Source organism: Oncorhynchus clarkii, chromosome 17, assembly GCF_045791955.1.
Source record: "Oncorhynchus clarkii lewisi isolate Uvic-CL-2024 chromosome 17, UVic_Ocla_1.0, whole genome shotgun sequence".
Taxonomy (NCBI): domain Eukaryota; kingdom Metazoa; phylum Chordata; class Actinopteri; order Salmoniformes; family Salmonidae; genus Oncorhynchus; species Oncorhynchus clarkii.
The window spans coordinates 11,654,414-11,672,746 of record NC_092163.1 but is presented as its reverse complement, the minus strand read 5'-3'; the positions used below and the strand labels follow the sequence as shown (position 1 = coordinate 11,672,746).

At 45.0% G+C, this 18,333-nt stretch overlaps 2 protein-coding genes across 2 annotated transcripts; both read left to right on the top strand.

The window, feature by feature from the left end:
• Window positions 1–5,074: 5,074 nt before the first annotated feature.
• Window positions 5,075–6,280, top strand: LOC139370649 (transcription factor SPT20 homolog). The gene is made up of 2 exons (XM_071110249.1): window positions 5,075–5,593; window positions 6,029–6,280. Exons 1-2 carry the CDS (start codon window positions 5,075–5,077, stop codon window positions 6,278–6,280), a joined length of 771 nt encoding a protein of 256 aa, XP_070966350.1.
• Window positions 6,281–9,000: 2,720 nt separating this feature from the next.
• Window positions 9,001–15,849, top strand: LOC139370645 (sericin-2-like). Its single transcript, XM_071110243.1, has 3 exons — window positions 9,001–9,019; window positions 14,841–15,484; window positions 15,739–15,849. The coding sequence occupies exons 1-3, from the start codon at window positions 9,001–9,003 to the stop codon at window positions 15,847–15,849; spliced, it is 774 nt and encodes a 257-aa protein (XP_070966344.1).
• Window positions 15,850–18,333: the final 2,484 nt, after the last annotated feature.

Here is an 18,333-nt window from a genome sequence, read left to right as displayed (position 1 = left end):
CCTGCTGGTTGACAAATCCCTAGATTGGCTCTACGTTAAAGCCACTGACATCAATATTCCGTTCGGGATACTGAAGTTTACATTTCAACACAAAATAAATACATCAAATCCTGTTTTACAAAACCTGAGAAAGCTTGTACCCTGGAGATGGGCTACTGTGGCATGTAAACCTCAATTCTGTTTTTGTGGTATGCGCAGGCTCCGTTTCGCATCTCATGGTTGTCTGATTGACTCTGTCAAACTCATTTAAAGTGGGCTACTTGCTCAGTTTGATCCACCATAACTGAGCTTAACGGCTACTTTCACCCCTAATTTAGACAAGTTTCTGCTTACTTAAGGTAGGTCATTTGTGAACTATAGTTTAATACATGCAGCTTCTCTTCTGTCATAACTTGTTGCCACAGACTAAAGTAGTGCTCACAAATGTCTTACGTTGATAGAATGAATGCATTAGTAATCTTAACAGGTAAAATTATTTAAGGACCAGGTAGCATGCTAGAACACAGTGGAAACATTGGTCCTGTGCCAAATGTAATTTTGACAGATTTTAAGGAAATTGTAAGCTGAGAATGGTAACTTCAGTTAGTCTTGCGTGTGTATTGTATGTGATTGAAATGCTGTCTGCTTGCAAAAGTGTCAAAGATGACACATTACATGTGCATTTTCCCCGCGAGGCTGATAGAAATATTTATCCACTCCTGTTCCCAAGACAATTTAAAGATGCATTTTTATCATTTCACTGCAACTGAAGTTAATATAAACAAAAAAGAAACGTCCTCTCACCGTCAACTGTTTATTTCCAGCAAACTTAACGTGTAAATATTTGTATGAACATAAGAATCTACAACTTAGAAACTGAACAAGTTCCACAGACATGACTAACAGAAATAGAATTGTGTCCCTGAACAAAGGGGGAGTCAAAATCAAAAGTAACAGTATCTGGTGTGGCCAACTGCTGCATTAAGTACTGCCGTGCATCTCATGGACTGCACCAGATTTGCCAGTTCTTGCTGTGAGATGTTACCCCACTCTTTCACCAAGGCGCCTGCCAGTTCCTGGACATTTCTCGGGGGAATTACCCTAGTCCTCACCCTCCCATCCAACAGGTCCCAGACGTGCTCAATGGGATTGAGATCTGGGCTCTTCGCCTGCCATGACAGAACACTGACATTCCTGTCTTGCAGGAAATCACGCACAGAACGAGCAGTATGACTGGTGGCATTATGCTGCAGGGTCATGTCAGGATGCGCCTGCAGGAAGGTTACCACATAAGGGAGGAGGATGTCTTCCCTGTAACACACAGCGTTGAGATTGCCTGCAGTGACCAGCTCAGTCCGATGACACACCGCCCCAGACCATGACGGACGCTCCACCTCCAAATCGATCCCCCTCCAGAGTACAGGCCTCGGTGTAACACTCATTCCTTCAACGATAAATGTGAATCCGGCCATCACCCACGGTGAGACACAACCGTGACTCGTCAGTGAAGAGCACTTTTTGCCAGTCCTGTCTGGTCCAGCGACCCTGGGATTGTGCCCATAGGCAGCGTTGTTGCCGGTGATGTCTGGTGAGTCCTCAGTCCAGCCTCTCTCAGCCTATTGCGGACAGTCTGATCACTGATGGAGGGATTGTGCGTTCCTGGTGTTTATTTAAAAAATATATATATTTCACCTTTATTTAACCAGGTAAGCTAGTTGAGAACAAGTTCTCATTTACAACTGCGACCTGGCCAAGATAAAGCAAAGCAGTGCGACACAAACAACACAGAGTTACACATGGAACAAACAAGCGTACAGTCAATAACACAATAAAAAAGAGTCTATGTACAGTGTGTGCAAATGGCATGGAGAGGTAAGGCAATAAATAGGCCATAGTAGCGAAGTAATTACTGTTCAGAAAATTAACACTGGAGTGATAGATGAGCAGATGATGATGTGAAAGTAGAAATACTGGTGTGAAAAAGAGCAGAAAATTTAATAAAAACAACATGGGGATGCGGTAGGTAGATTGGGTGGGCTATTTACATATGGGCTATGTACACCTGCAGCGATCGGTTAGCTGCTCAGATAGCTGATGTTTAAAGTTAGTGAGGGAAATATAAGTCTCCATCTTCAGTGATTTTTGCAATTCATTCCAGTCATTGGCAGCAGAGAACTGGAAGGAAAGGTGGCCAAATGAGGTGTTGGCTTTGGGGATGATCAGTGAGATATACCTGCTGGAACGTGTGCTACAGGTGGGTGTTGTTATCGTGACCATTGAGCTGAGACAAGGCGGAGCATATACTTCTAGATGGCCTGGAGCTAGAGGGTCTGGCGACGAATGTGTAGTGGGGGCCAGCCGACTGGAGCATACAGGTCGCAGTGGTGGGTGGTATAAGGGGCTTTAGTGACAAAACGGATGGCACAGTGATAGACTGCATCCAGTTTGCTGAGTAGAGTATTGGAAGCTATTTTGTAAATGACATCGCCAAAGTCGAGGATCGGTAGGATAGTCAGTTTTACGAGGGTATGTTTGGCAGCGTGAGTGAAGGAGGCTTTGTTGCGAAATGGGAAGCCGATTCTAGATTTAATGTTGGATTGGAGATCCAAAATTCTGGAAGGAGAGTTCTGGAAGGAGAGTTTACAGCCTAGCCAGACACCTAGGTATTTGTAGTTGTCCACATATTCTAAGTCAGAACCGTCCAGAGTAGTGATGCTAGTCGGGTGGGTGCGGGCAACGATCGGTTGAAAAGCATTAATTTGGTTTTACTAGCATTTAAGAGCAGTTGGAGGCCACGGAAGGAGTGTTGTATGGCATTGAAGCTTGTTTGGAGGTTAGTTAACACAGTTTCCAAAGAAGGGTGAGATGTATACAGAATGGTGTTGTCTGCGTAGAGGTTAATCAGGGAATCACCCGCAGCAAGAGCGACATCGTTGATATATACAGAGAAAAGAGTCGGCCCGAGAATTGAACCCTGTGGTACCCCCATAGAGACTGCCAGAGGTCCGGACAACAGGCCCTCCGATTTGACACACTGAACTTTGTCTGAGAAGTAGTTGGTGAACCAGGCGAGGCAGTCATTTGAGAAACCAAGGCTGTTGAGTCTGCCGATAAGGATACGGTGATTGACGGTGATTGACAGAGTCGAAAGCCTTGACCAGGTCGATGAAGACGGCTGCACAGTACTGTCTTTTATCGATGGCGGTAATGATATCGTTTAGTACCTTGAGCGTGGCTGAGGTGCACCTGTGACCAGCTCGGAAACCGGATTGCACAGCGGAGAAGGTAGGGTGGGATTCAAAATGGTCAGTGATCTCTTTATTAACTTGGCTTTCGAAGTCTTTAGAAAGGCAGGGCTGGATGGATATAGATCTATAACAGTTTGGGTCTAGAGTGTCATCCCCTTTGAAGAGCGGGATGACCGCGGCAGCTTTCCAGTCTTTAGGGATCTCGGACGACACGAAAGAGAGGTTGAACAGACTGGTAATAGGGGTTGCAACAAGGGCGGCATATAATTTTAGAGGGTCCAGATTGTCTAGGCCAGCTGATTTGTACGGGTCCAGGTTTTGCAGCGCTTTCAGAACATCTGCTATCTGGATTTGGGTGAAGGAAAAGCTGGGGAGGCTTGGGCAAGTAGCTGTGGCAAGTAGCTGTGTAACTCTGCAGTTGTTGCCATCCTGTACCTATCCCGCAGGTGTGATCTTCAGATGTGCCGATCCTGTGCAGGTGTTGTTACACGTGGTCTGTCACTGCAAGGACGATCAGTTTTCTGTCCTGTCTCCCTGTAGTGCGGTCTTAGGCGTCTCACAGTAGGGACATGGCAATTTATCACCCTGGCCCCATCTGCAGTCCTCATGCCTCCTTGCAGCATGCCTAAGGCACGTTCACCCAGATGACCAGGGACCCTGGGCATGGTGTTTTTCAGAGTCAGTAGAAAGGCCTCTTTTAGTGTCCTAAGTTTTCATAATTGTGACCTTATTTGCCTACCGTCTGTAAGCTGTTAGTGTATTAACGACCGTTCAACAGGTGCATGTTCATTAATTGTTTATGGTTCTGTCACGACTTCCGCCGAAGTTGGCTCCCCTGCCTGTTCGGGCGGTGCTCGGCGGTCGTTGTCACCGTCCTACTAGCCGCTACCGATCCCTTTTTCGTTTGTCTGTTGGTTTTGTCTTATTAGTTTCACCTGTGTGTATTTTAGTTTAATTAGCTTCCCTATATGTAGTAGTTTGTCCCGCCCTTGTTTTGTGCGGGATTGTTTTTCGTTACTCTGTTGGATGTGGTTTTCATGTGTGTATTCTCCGGACTGTTTGGGCTGGTCTGTTCTATGCGCCCTGTATGTTGGCGTGACCGTTTTTTGTCCGGAGAATAAATCACAATATACTGAATCCTGCTCTCTGCGCCTGATTCACCACTCCTAGTATCCCCTGACAGGTTCATTGAACAAGCATGTGTTTAAACCCTTTACAATGAAGATCTGTGAAGTTATTTGGATTTTTACAAATTATCTTTGAAAGACAGGGTCCTGAAAAAGGGACGTTTCTTTTTTTGCTGAGTTTATTACATGTGAGGTTATAGTCCTGCCGTCAGTGTCCATATTTCAGTTACTATTCCATTTAACCCATACACTTAAATGAGGAATATTCTGTTTATTCATGGATAAAGGGATACTCATGAGCGGGATATTAAAAGTGCATGTAAAGAGCTCATCCCGAGTAAAGACCTTATGTGGGATATGAGCTACAATCCAGACTGCTGTGCTCATGTTAACATGGTCAATGTCCAGTGGGGAAATGTCAGACCTTATTCATACAGTATGTTCATACTTTAGATGTAGTAATATGTAGGCATCAAATTGTATTAGTCAATTGCACCGAATGCAACAGGTCCTTACAGTGAAAATGCTTACTAACAAGCCCCTAAGAAACAATGCAGTTTAAAAACAAATATGACTAAGAATAAGAAATAAAAGTAACAAGTATTTAAAGAGCAGCAGTAAAATAAAAATAGCGAGACTATATACAGGGGGGTACAGAGCCAATGTGCAGGTGCACCGTTTAGTTGAAATGCCCCAGAAGCATCTGGCCTCCATGCCTCAATGCTGCAGACGGAACTGGTCCAAATGCCTATACTGCAGAAACAACCAACAGCTATACCCCAGCAAGCATGGTATCCAGCTCAAAATCCCCAGCAGCAGAAACAACTGGCCACCATGCTGCAGAAGCCAACAGCCCCAATGCCTCAACCGCAGAAGCAACAGGCCACCATGCCCCTGCAAGTATGGCATCCAGCTCAAATGCCTCAGCAGCAAAAGCAACCAGCTACTGAACCTAAGCAGCAAATTGAACAGACCGCCATGCCCCAGCCACTTGCTGAATTGTGGCATCCAGATCAATTTCTCCAGAAGCAGAAGCAACCAGTCCCTATGCATCTACCGCAGAATGAACTGACTGCCATACCCCAACAACTGTGGCAAACGGCTCAAATGCCCCAGCAGCATAAGCAACCAGCTGCCATGCTTCAGCAAGTGTGGCATCTGGCACAGAAGCAACCGGTCCCTATGCCCCAGCAGCCTCACAACGTGTGGTATCCAGCTAAAATGGTCCAGAAGCAACAAGTCGCTGCACTGACCGCCATGCCGCAGACGCATCAGCAAGTGTGGCATCCTGCTGAATTTCCCCAGCAGCAGAAGCAACCGGCCTCCACGCCTCTACCGCAGGAGCAACCGACCGCCGTACCCCAGCAAGTGTGGTATCCAGCTCAAATGTCCTAGCAGCAACTGGCCTCCATGCCTCTACCGCAGAAGCAACTGACCGACGTGCCTCAGCAAGAGTGGCAACCAGCTCAAATACCGCAGAAGCAACCGGCTGCTGAACCGCAGCAGAACGAACCGGCCACCATACCCCAGCAAGTGAGGTATCCAGCTCAAATGTCCCAGCAGCGGAAGCAACACACTGCCATGCCACAGCACCAACTGACCCCCATGCCTCAGCAATTATGGCATGTAGCTCAAATGCCCCAGAAGCAACTGGCACCAATGTCTCAGCAGAAGCACTACAAAAGCACTGAAGATGGTGCCTCTAGTAGCACTCAGGCCAGCATCGTTGAACAGTCAGGTGCCATCCCAATCTATTCCTACAGTTCCAAATCGCACTACGAGAATGGCAGAACTGTCTTCTCCCAAACCCGCTACACTCCTAGGGAGGCTATGCCTGTTGACAGTGGAAATGCTCCCAAGGACAGTTATGTTGGTATTGCTGCACCAAGCGTAAATCCATCACTAGTGAAGGATTCTGCAAGGTAATGGTTCACTTTAACCTGCTCTGAACTTTGCTCTCTGTATTTGAAGTCCTTTGTACTAACCATATATCTATCAACAGGAAAATGTAATGGATTCATCCTCTAGAAGCTAATGTTGAGAATTGTTTTGACATTGGTTACTTAACATTCTATGTTGCTGACACTGCATTTCTTTCTGCTTTTGTTTCGACCAGGAAGTTTCTGGTCTACATAAGAGCATTTGTCAAGGGGTGAGTTGTCAGACATTCTTCATATGTTCATACTTTAGATGTAGGCATGCATTGTATACAGTGAGACTGTCTTCTACCTCAGTCTGAGTTGTTGGTGAGTAAGCTAACATATAGGGAATGGTTTTTAGCTGGTCAGACCTTGGCTCATTTAGCTACTAGAATTGAGTGACCTTTTGATTTTAAACTTGAATTTGGCCTTATAGTATAGCCCATACCACAATTGGCAAAGAGTCAAATCAGTTTAGAAGTGTCTGTTCCATATCTAGCTGATGGCTCAAATGTTATTTTGGATGCTTCAACCCCTGTTGGCACATCTACCGCCATACCTCTGTTTGTATGGGTTACCTGTCTTACAATTGTGGGGTCATAGAGGGAAATGTAACTATGTTCGGGAGTCAATTTCCCATAATGGTCAGTTTGTAGGCCAAACCGTTCTGACGTTATAGATGTTTTTGAGACTGCATTTTTGGGGTGTCTGACCAACACCACTGTAGCTCGGCCCCTGTCCACCGCAGATGCGTAAGGGCGATAGGCGGATGCAGTGGATTGAGACGCAGCCCATTCAAAATGTTCTAGCTTCAACTGGATTTTGATGGGCTTTTTACTTTGACTGCCTCAATACTCTTCACCTGTAGCCCATTCCTCCTAGTCCATTTATTGTACCACAGGCTCCTATGGAATGGATTTGGGTGTATTTGATTTTTACGATGCTTGGAACGGCTTAACCTATCAATTAACAAATATATTCTGTACAGACTGTCTTCAAACATGCACATTTTTCTTAACCAATTATTAATCTAACTGCGTAGTATGAGAATTCAGCCCTTAAATGGATCCATTAAGTTCCAAAGAGGAAGCTGGTAGGCACTAGCATGATAGTTTAGCTAGCATAAGATGTCACCCAGGACTTTGGGACAACTTGACATATTTGCCTGTTGTAGTTGACTGTTTGGCCAGATTCATGAACATGAATGAAATTGTATATGCATTGCATTTTCTACAAGAAGTTACACTTTGCTGTTGGACCATCTCTTGTCTAGCGTACGTCAACAGACAACTTCATTTAATTTGTCACAGTATGGAATTTTTGGACACAATCTCGATGTGTGTGTGCAGCCTTTTTGCACAACACATTTCTACCGGACCACTGAGGTTGCACCTGCAAAAGGCCCTGGCAGGAACTTCATTAGCCTGCATTAAAAGGTGCACTTGATTAAGCTCACCCAGTGCAATGAATAGTTAGATTTCACTCTACAAAACCATTGGATTGGTCCACTATCCTCTAGACCCAAATCGCTACAGACATATCTATCCTACCCTGCCATCTAAGGTCTTCGAAAGCCAAGTCAACAAACAGATTACCGACCATATCGAATCCCACCGTACCTTCTCCGCTATGCAATCTGGTTTCAGAGCTGGTCATGGTGCACCTCAGCCATGTTCACTACTAGCTGTAGTTTGTTTCCTATTCTCTTCCAGGTTTTACAGGCATCTGTGTTAACTGACTAGGATAAAAAAACATTTAATATTCCTTGGATTTGTTGCCTGTTAATTGGAGGGATAACCTGCTATCCTCCACCTAAATGTGTGTTTGTGCTATACACAGTCATTCAGTTAAAATAACACTTTGTATAGTGCCAATAACTTTAATAAATTATGGCATTTTACTATGCTGAATTCTTGGTTCCTAGGTAATTATCAATCTAAAAAGACACCAGCTCCTATTCTAAAGCAACGAAAGGAACCAACTGAACCCCATGCCTCAGCAATTATGGCATGCAGCTCAAATGCTCCAGAAGCAACTGGCCCCATGTCTCAGCAGAAGCACTAAAGATGGTGGTTATGGTAGCTCTCCGGCCAGCATCGTTGAACAGTCAGTTCTCATCCCAATCCGTTCCAAATCGCACTACGAGAATGGCAAAACTGTCTTCTCCCAAACCCGCTACACTCCTGGGAACATTGTCTGTTAAGAGTGGAAAAGCTCCCAATGACAGTGTTGGCATATTTGAACCAAGCACATACTCACCACTAGTAAAGGATCCTACAAGTTATCGTGCAACTTTAATCTGATCTTCACTTTGCTTTCTGAATTTGAAGTCCTTTTAACTAACCATGTTTCGGCCAACAGAAGAATCTAATGTTGGACTCATCCTTTAGAAGCTGATGGTGAGACTTTTAATGTCAAATTGATGAAATAAGATTTTGTTGCTGACACTCTTTAAATTTCTTTCAGGTTTTAGTCATGCTTTTGTTTTGACCAGGAAGTTGCCGGTGCTCTTGCTACTCTTGCATGATTGAATCAATAAAAATGTGTCATTGAAATACTGAGGGTTCTCCTGTGCCCACTGTGCTTGCTGATTTCAAACAGATAATGTGGGTTGTCAGTGCAGTTTGTAGTAAAAGAGAATGTGGCTCAGTTTTCAAATATCTGGGGTTTACATTTGCTACCGGTTATTCAAAGATTGGCTCTACATTAGTGTTGTCAAGTCGCGAAATGTCAGACCTTCCTCATGGTCATATTTTGTGTATATTGACGCCCTTTCAAATGACTGGATTCGGCTATTTTGTCCTCACCTCACAATCGAGCACACAGCCATGCATGCAGCCTTACTGAAGAGCTCAGTGACTTTCAACGTGGCACAGTTATAGGATGACACTTTTCCAAGTCAGTTTGTCAAATGTTACCCCGATCAAATAAGTCCTGTTAATGTGATAGGCCACACAAACTCTCAGAACAATGCTGTACCGCATAATCGTCTGTCCTCGGTTACAACACTTGGTGTAAAGCTCGCTGCCATTGGACTCTATCGCAATGGAAGTGAGTTCTCTGGAGAGACTGATCACTCCATCGGGCAGGACCGAATCTGGGTTTTGCGGATGGCAGGAGAACGCTACCTGCCCGACTGCATAGTGCCAACTAAAGTTTGGAGGAATAATGGTCTCGGGCTGTTTTTGATGGCTTGGGCAAGACCGCTTTGTTCCAGTGAAAGGAAATCTTAACGCTACAGCGTACAGTAACATTCTAGACAATTCTGTGGTTCCAACTGTGGTAACAGTTTGGGGGAAGGCCCTTTGCCGTTTCAGCAGGACAATGCCCCTGTGCACAACGCAAGGTCCATACAGAAACAGTTTGGTGTGGAAGAATTTGATGGGCCTGCGAAGAGCCTTGACCTCAACCCTATCGAACACCTTTGGGATGAATTGGAACGCCGACTGCGAGCCAGGCCTAATCAATCAACATCAGTTTCTGACCCCATTAATGCTGTTGCGGCTAAATGTTATTTTTTATTTTACCTTTATTTAACTAGGCAAGTCAAGAACAAATTCTTATTTTCAATGACGGCCTAGGAACAGTGGGTTAACTGCCTGTTCAGGGGCAGAACGACAGATTTGTACCTTGTCAGCTCTGGGATTTGAACTTGCAACCTTCCGGTTACTAGTCCAACACTCTAGATGTAGTTATGTAAGCATGCATTGTACACGGTGTTGACAATCCAGACGTATTCTTCAACCTCAGTCTGAGCCTTAGGGAGTTAACATAAGGAATTGTTTTAAACGTTCAACCATGATCAATTAGCTGTATGAATCTTTGGGACACTTTAGGTATCAACATTTTATCGCAATGTTTTGATAAAATATAGAATTGTGCCTTTGCTACTATAGCCCACAGAAACACATTGAATAACACCTTTTTTATAAATGGCAAAGTTTTGAAGTCTGTCCAATATCTAGGTGATGGCACATATTTAACCCTTTATGGATGTTGGCACAACTACCTCCATACTTCCATTAGTTTGTATGGGTTACCTTCAGATTAGTATGTGAAACTTGTTGGGGTCGTAGAGCAAAACGGAACCATGTTTGTGAGTCTCCCCTTTCCATAGTGGTCATAATAGTTTGTAGGCCAAACCGTTCAGACGCCACAGACGCTTTCGTGAGAAGATGGATTTCAGTTATGTCACATGGTCTGACAAACTCAGCTGTAGCTCGGCCCCGTATACCAGATGCGGAAGGGCGACATGGGCAGGCGGATAAAGTGGATTAAGATGCAGCCCATGCAAAAACCTGATATTTCTAGCTTAAATGTATAGATTTTTTTTGTTGTTTCCTATATTGATTCACATGAGCGTCAATAGATTTTTAACCTATAGCTCATTCTTCCTTCAAGTCCATTTATCGATCCACAGGGTCTTAAAAAGTGGATTCAGTGTACTTGATCTTTACAATGCCTGGAACGGTTTAACCTATTAATAAACAAAGATATTCCCAAACAGACAACAGAACGTCAACAAAGCCTCCTTCACTCATGCTGCCAAACATACCCTCGTAAAACTGACTATCCTACCGATCCTTGACTTCAGTGATGTCATTTACAAAATAGCCTCCAACACACTACTCAGCAAATTGGATGCCGTCAGCAAATTCCATCCGTTTTGTCACCAAAGGCCCATATACTACCAACCACTGCGACATGTATGCTCTCGTTGGCTGGTCCTCGCTACATATTCGTCGCCAAACCCACTGGCTCCAGGTCATCTATAAGTCTTTGCTAGGTATAGTTCCGCCTTATCTCAACTCACTGGTCACCATAGCAACACACACCCCTAGCACGCACTCCAGCAGGTATATTTCATTGATCATCCCCAAAGCCAACACCTCTTTGGCCACCTTTCCTTCCAGTTCTCTGCTGCCAATGACTGGAACGAATTGCAAAAATCACTCAAATTGGAGACTTATGTCTCCCTCACTAACTTTAAGCGTCGGCTGTCAGAGCAGCCTACCGATCGCTGCAGGTGTACACAGCCCATCTGTAAATAGCCCATCCAACCAACTACCCACCTCATCTCCATATTTCTTTTTGTTTATCTGCTCTTTTGCACACCAGTATTTCAACTTGCACATCCTCATCTGCACATACAGTGGAGCAAAAAAGTATTTAGTCAGCCACCAATTGTGCAAGTTCTCCCACTTAAAAAGATGAGAGAGGCCTGTAATTTTCATCATAGGTTCACTTCAACTATGACAGACAAAATGAGAAAAAAAATCCAGAAAATCACATTGTAGGATTTTTAATGAATTTATTTGCAAATTATTGTGGAAAATAAGTATTTGGTCACCTACAAACAAGCAAGATTTTTGGCTCTCACAGACAGTAACTTCTTCTTTAAGAGGCTCCTCTGTCCTCCACTCGTTACCTGTATTAATGGCACCTGTTTGAACTTGTTATCAGTATAAAAGACACCTGTCCACAACCTCAAACAGTCACACTCCAAACTCCACTAGGGCCAAGACCAAAGAGCTGTCAAAGGACACCAGAAACAAAATTGTAGACCTGCACCAGGCTGGGAAGACTGAATCTGCAATAGGTAAGCAGCTTGGTTTGAAGAAATCAAATGTGGGAGCCATTATTAGGAAATGGAAGACATACAAGACCACTGATAATCTCCCTCGATCTGGGGCTCCACGCAAGATCTCACCCCGTGGGGTCAAAATGATCACAAGAACGGTGAGCAAAAATCCCAGAACCACACGGGGGGACCTAGTGAATGACCTGCAGAGAGCTGGGACCAAAGTAACAAAGCCTACCATCAGTAACACACTACGCCGCCAGGGACTCAAATCCTGCAGTGCCAGACGTGTCCACCTGTTTAAGCCAGTACATGTCCAGGCCCGTCTGAAGTTTGCTAGAGAGCATTTGGATGATCCAGAAGAAGATTGGGAGAATGTCATATGGTCAGATGAAACCAAAATATAACTTTTTGGTAAAAACTCAACTCGTCGTGTTTGGAGGACAAAGAATGCTGAGTTGCATCCAAAGAACACCATACCTACTGTGAAGCATGGGGGTGGAAACATCATGCTTTGGGGCAGTTTTTCTGCAAAGGGACCAGGACGACTGATCCGTGTAAAGGAAAGAATGAATGGGGCCATGTATCGTGAGATTTTGAGTGAAAACCTCCTTCCATCAGCAAGGGCATTGAAGATGAAACGTGGCTGGGTCTTTCGGCATGACAATGATCCCAAACACACCGCCCGGGCAACGAAGCAGTGGCTTCGTAAGAAGCATTTCAAGGTCCTGGAGTGGCCTAGCCAGTCTCCAAATCTCAATCCCATAGAAAATCTTTGGAGGGAGTTGAAAGTCTGTGTTGCCCAGCAACAGCCCCAAAACATCACTGCTCTAGAGGAGATCTGCATGGAGGAATGGGCCAAAATACCAGCAACAGTGTGTGAAAAACTTGTGAAGACTTACAGAAAACGTTTCACCTCTGTCATTGCCAACAAAGGGTATATAACAAAGTATTGAGATAAACTTTTGTTATTGACCAAATACTTATTTTCCACCATAATTTGCAAATAAATTCATTAAAATCCTACAATGTGATTTTCTGGATTTTGTTTTCTCATTTTGTCTGTCATAGTTGAAGTGTACCTATGATGAAAATTACAGGCCTCTCTCATCTTTTTAAGTGGGAGAACTTGCACAATTGGTGGCTGACTAAATACTTTTTTGCCCCACTGCATATCACTCCAGTGTAAATTGCTAAATTGTCATTACTTTGCCACTATTTGCCTATTTATTGCCGTACCTCCTTACTTCATTTGCACACATTGTATACATATTTTTCTATTGTGTTATTGACTGTACGTTTGTTTATCCCATGTGTATCTGTGTGGTTGTTTTTGTCGCACTGCTTTGCTTTATCTTGGCCAGGTCGCAGTTGTTAATGAGAACTTGTTCTCAACTGGCCTAACTGGTTAATTAAATAAAGGCGAAATAAAAAAAATAAGAACAAGTCAATTTTTCTAAACCAAGTATTGTTGGTGAAATCATCTAACTACATAGTATGAGAACTCAGACCTTAAATAAATCCATTTAAGTTCCAATAAAGAAGCCGGCAAGGCACTAGCAGGGAAGCTTAGCTAGCATAATGTGTCATATGGAACTCATTCACAAACATTGACACAAATTAGCACATTTGCCTGCTGTAGTCGGCTGCCTGTTTGGCCAAAGACTCATGATACGGGATGAAATTGTATATGCATTCTTTGTGAGACGCAGAGTAGGTGAACGGATGATTTCCGCATGTCTGGTTCCCACCATGAAGCATGGAGGATGAGGTGTGATGGTGTGGGGGTGCTTTGCTGGTGACGCGGTCTGTGACTTATTTAGAATTCAAGGTACAGTGGCTACCACAACATTCTGTAGCTATACGCCATCCCATCTGGTTTGCGCTTAGTGGGACTATCGCTTGTTTTTCAATAGGACAAATGACCCAACACATCTCCAGGCTGTGTAAGGTCTATTTGGCCAAGAAGGAGAGTGATGGAGGGCTGCATCAGATGACCTGGCCTCCACAATCACCCGACCTCAACCCAATTGAGATGCTTTGGCATGAGTTGGACCATAGAGTGAAGGAAAAGTAGCCAACAAGTGCTCAGCACATGTGGGAACTGGTTCAAGACTTGTTGGAAAAGCATTCCAGATGAAGCTGGTTGAGAGAATGCCAAGAGTGTGCAAAGCTGTCATCAAGGCGAAGTGAGGCTACTTTGAAAAATCTAAAATATACTTTTGCACAACACACTTCTACCGGACGACTGAGGTTGCACCTGCAAAAGCCCCTGGCAGGATCTTAGTTAGCATGAAATGAAGGTGCACTTGATTAAGCACACCCAGTGCACTGGGTAGATAGAGTTCACTCTTTAAAACCATTGGATTTGTCCATGAATGCGCAAACCCTCCAGTACACCAGCTGAATGAAATCAAGAGCACCTAACCCCAATTGGGAAATTGGACCAATGGAAATTATGTTCAGTGGCTTGCAGATGTACCTAATTAACCAGCCAGATTAGAAGGGGCTAGGATTCCTTTGTAAGGCGCAGCAAAAAAGACAATCAGATACAATATCAGGGATCTCCCGGTAAGGCTTCTGGCTACCATTAGTTCTGAATACTGAGGATTTGATGAGACAAATGGCTGTGAGTTTTGAAATGTCTTTGAGGTAAGTTGTATGGCTCTAGTTTGATTCCCTTGTCTTCCATGTTTTAAAGGTATTTAACTGACTAGGATGTTTTTATTTTTATTTAGAATTTCTTGGATTTGTTGCCTGCTAATTGGAGGGATAACCTGTTATCCTCCACCTAAAGGTGTGTTTTGTTCTGCACATTTAATTCAGTAAAAGTAACACTGTATAAATAGCAGAACTTCAAATGCTGGCATTTTACGATATGTAACTTTCTTTTCTTTCGTAGGTAATTATAGATATATTCCCCAAAATCAATTAAAAGGAATTGGCCACAATGCAGGTGAAGCTACCGGCTCCCGTTCCTCGGCAGGTGAAGCTACCGGCTCCCGTGCCTCGGCAGGTGAAGCAGCCACCCATAATGCCTCTGCAAGCGTCACGACTGGCCCAAATACCTTAGGTGGAGCAACCGGATCCCGTGCCTCAGCAGCAGAAGCAGCCACCCACAATGCTTCATCAAGCGCCACGACTGGCCACAGTGCCTCGGCAGCGGAAGCAACTGGCCACAGTGCCGTGCAAGCGGCCACCCAAAATACCTCGGCAGGTGTGGCTACTGGCCAAAATACCTTTGAAGCAACTGGCCACAATGCTTCATCAAGCATCACGACTGGCCCAAATACCTTAGGTGGAGCAACCGGATCCCGTGCCTCAGCAGCAGAAGCAGCCACCCTCAATGCTTCATCAAGCGCCACGACTGGCCACAGTGCCTCGGCAGCGGAAGAAACTGTCCACAGTGCCGCGCAAGCGGCCACCCATAACGCCTCTGCAAGCATCACGACTGGCCCAAAAACCTTAGGTGGAGCAACCGGATCCCGTGCCTCAGAAGCAGCCACCCACAATGCCTCTGCAAACATCACGACTGGCCCAAATACCTTAGGTGAAGCAGCTGGCCACAGTGCCTCGGCAGCGGAAGCAACTGGCCACAGTGCCGTGCAAGCGGCCACCCAAAATACCTCGGCAGGTGTGGCTACTGGCCAAAATACCTTTGAAGCAACTGGCCACAATGCTTCATCAAGCATCACGACTGGCCCAAATACCTTAGGTGGAGCAACCGGATCCCGTGCCTCAGAAGCAGCCACCCACAATGCTTCATCAAGCGCCACGACTGACCCAAATGCCTTAGCTGAAGCAACTGGCCACAATGCTTCATCAAGCGTCACGACTGGCCCAAATACCTTAGGTGAAGCAACTGGCCACAATGTTTCATCAAGTGTCACGACTGGCCCAAATACCTTAGGTGGAGCAACCGGATCCTGTGCCTCAGAAGCAGCCACCCACAATGCTTCATCAAGCGTCACGACTGGCCCAAATGCCTTAGCTGAAGCAACTGGCCACAATGCTTCATCAAGCGCCACGACTAGCCCAAATGCCTTACGTGAAGAAGCTGGCCACATAGCCTCGACAGTGGAACCAACTGGCCGCAGTGCCATGCAAGCGGCCACCCACAATGCCTCAGCAAGCGTCACGACTGGCCCAAATACCTTAGCTGAAGCAACCGGCCACGGTACCTCATCAGGTGCGGAATTTGGCTCAAATGCCTCGGCAGAAGCGACAGGCGCCCTTGCCTCGGCAGAAGCGACAGGCGCCCTTGCCTCGGCAGAAGCGACAGGCGCCCTTGCCTCGGCAGAAGCGACAGGCGCCCTTGCCTCGGCAGAAGCGACAGGCGCCCTTGCCTCGGCAGAAGCGACAGGCGCCCTTGCCTCGGCAGAAGCGACAGGCGCCCTTGCCTCGGCAGAAGCGACAGGCGCCCTTGCCTCGGCAGAAGCGACAGGCGCCCTTGCCTCGGCAGAAGCGACAGGCGCCCTTGCCTCGGCAGAAGAAGGCGCCCTTGCCTCGGCAGAAGCGACAGGCGCCCTTGCCTCGGCAGAAGCGACAGGCCTTGAACAGGAGGGCCAACTCCTCAAGCAACATGGATTTTAGCAGCAGTGATGTTTCTTAGGATTTTGGGTCTGATGGTGACAATGAAAGCACTCAATGTGTCAGCTCCAGCAGCGTTCAAGGCAGCATCGTTGAACAGTCAGTTATTATCGCAATATATGTTACAAATCTGTGTATGAGAATGGAACAACTGTCTACTCCCAAACCTGCCACACCACTGGGGAGGTTATACCATTTTGATAGGGGAGATACTCTCAAGGACTGTAGTGACGTTGGCATCTCTGAACCAACCATATCCCCACCTGCTAAAAACTCACAACCTGCTAAAGGAGCCCTGCCACAAGGGAACGTCTACTGGGATGTAATGTATAACTTTTACACTCACCTGCACTTTGCGTTCTGATTTTGAAATCATTTGTACTAATCATCTATCAACAGAATTGCAATGGTAGATTCATCCTTTAGATGCCAATTCCAAGCTGTTGCTGACACTTTAAGCTTCCACTGTATGCTTTTGTGTTGGCCAGGGAGTTGCTGCTGCTCATGCTACCCTGCATTACTTGTAAAACAATAAAATATTGTACCTTTTAAGTGCCTCCTTGTGTTTTGAAATACTGTGTGTTTAATGTCTACCTTTGGCTTGCTGGTTGAGAACAGTGTTGGTTGCCAGTGCAATTTGTAGTAAAAGGGAATGTGGTTCACCGTTCCTATTCTTTTGGATTTGAAATATATAATTTATTTTATCTTTCCTGCTGGTTGACAAATCCCTAGATTGGCTCTACGTTAAAGCCACTGACATCAATATTCCGTTCGGGATACTGAAGTTTACATTTCAACACAAAATAAATACATCAAATCCTGTTTTACAAAACCTGAGAAAGCTTGTACCCTGGAGATGGGCTACTGTGGCATGTAAACCTCAATTCTGTTTTTGTGGTATGCGCAGGCTCCGTTTCGCATCTCATGGTTGTCTGATTGACTCTGTCAAACTCATTTAAAGTGGGCTACTTGCTCAGTTTGATCCACCATAACTGAGCTTAACGGCTACTTTCACCCCTAATTTAGACAAGTTTCTGCTTACTTAAGGTAGGTCATTTGTGAACTATAGTTTAATACATGCAGCTTCTCTTCTGTCATAACTTGTTGCCACAGACTAAAGTAGTGCTCACAAATGTCTTACGTTGATAGAATGAATGCATTAGTAATCTTAACAGGTAAAATTATTTAAGGACCAGGTAGCATGCTAGAACACAGTGGAAACATTGGTCCTGTGCCAAATGTAATTTTGACAGATTTTAAGGAAATTGTAAGCTGAGAATGGTAACTTCAGTTAGTCTTGCGTGTGTATTGTATGTGATTGAAATGCTGTCTGCTTGCAAAAGTGTCAAAGATGACACATTACATGTGCATTTTCCCCGCGAGGCTGATAGAAATATTTATCCACTCCTGTTCCCAAGACAATTTAAAGATGCATTTTTATCATTTCACTGCAACTGAAGTTAATATAAACAAAAAAGAAACGTCCTCTCACCGTCAACTGTTTATTTCCAGCAAACTTAACGTGTAAATATTTGTATGAACATAAGAATCTACAACTGAGAAACTGAACAAGTTCCACAGACATGACTAACAGAAATAGAATTGTGTCCCTGAACAAAGGGGGAGTCAAAATCAAAAGTAACAGTATCTGGTGTGGCCAACTGCTGCATTAAGTACTGCCGTGCATCTCATGGACTGCACCAGATTTGCCAGTTCTTGCTGTGAGATGTTACCCCACTCTTTCACCAAGGCGCCTGCCAGTTCCTGGACATTTCTCGGGGGAATTACCCTAGTCCTCACCCTCCCATCCAACAGGTCCCAGACGTGCTCAATGGGATTGAGATCTGGGCTCTTCGCCTGCCATGACAGAACACTGACATTCCTGTCTT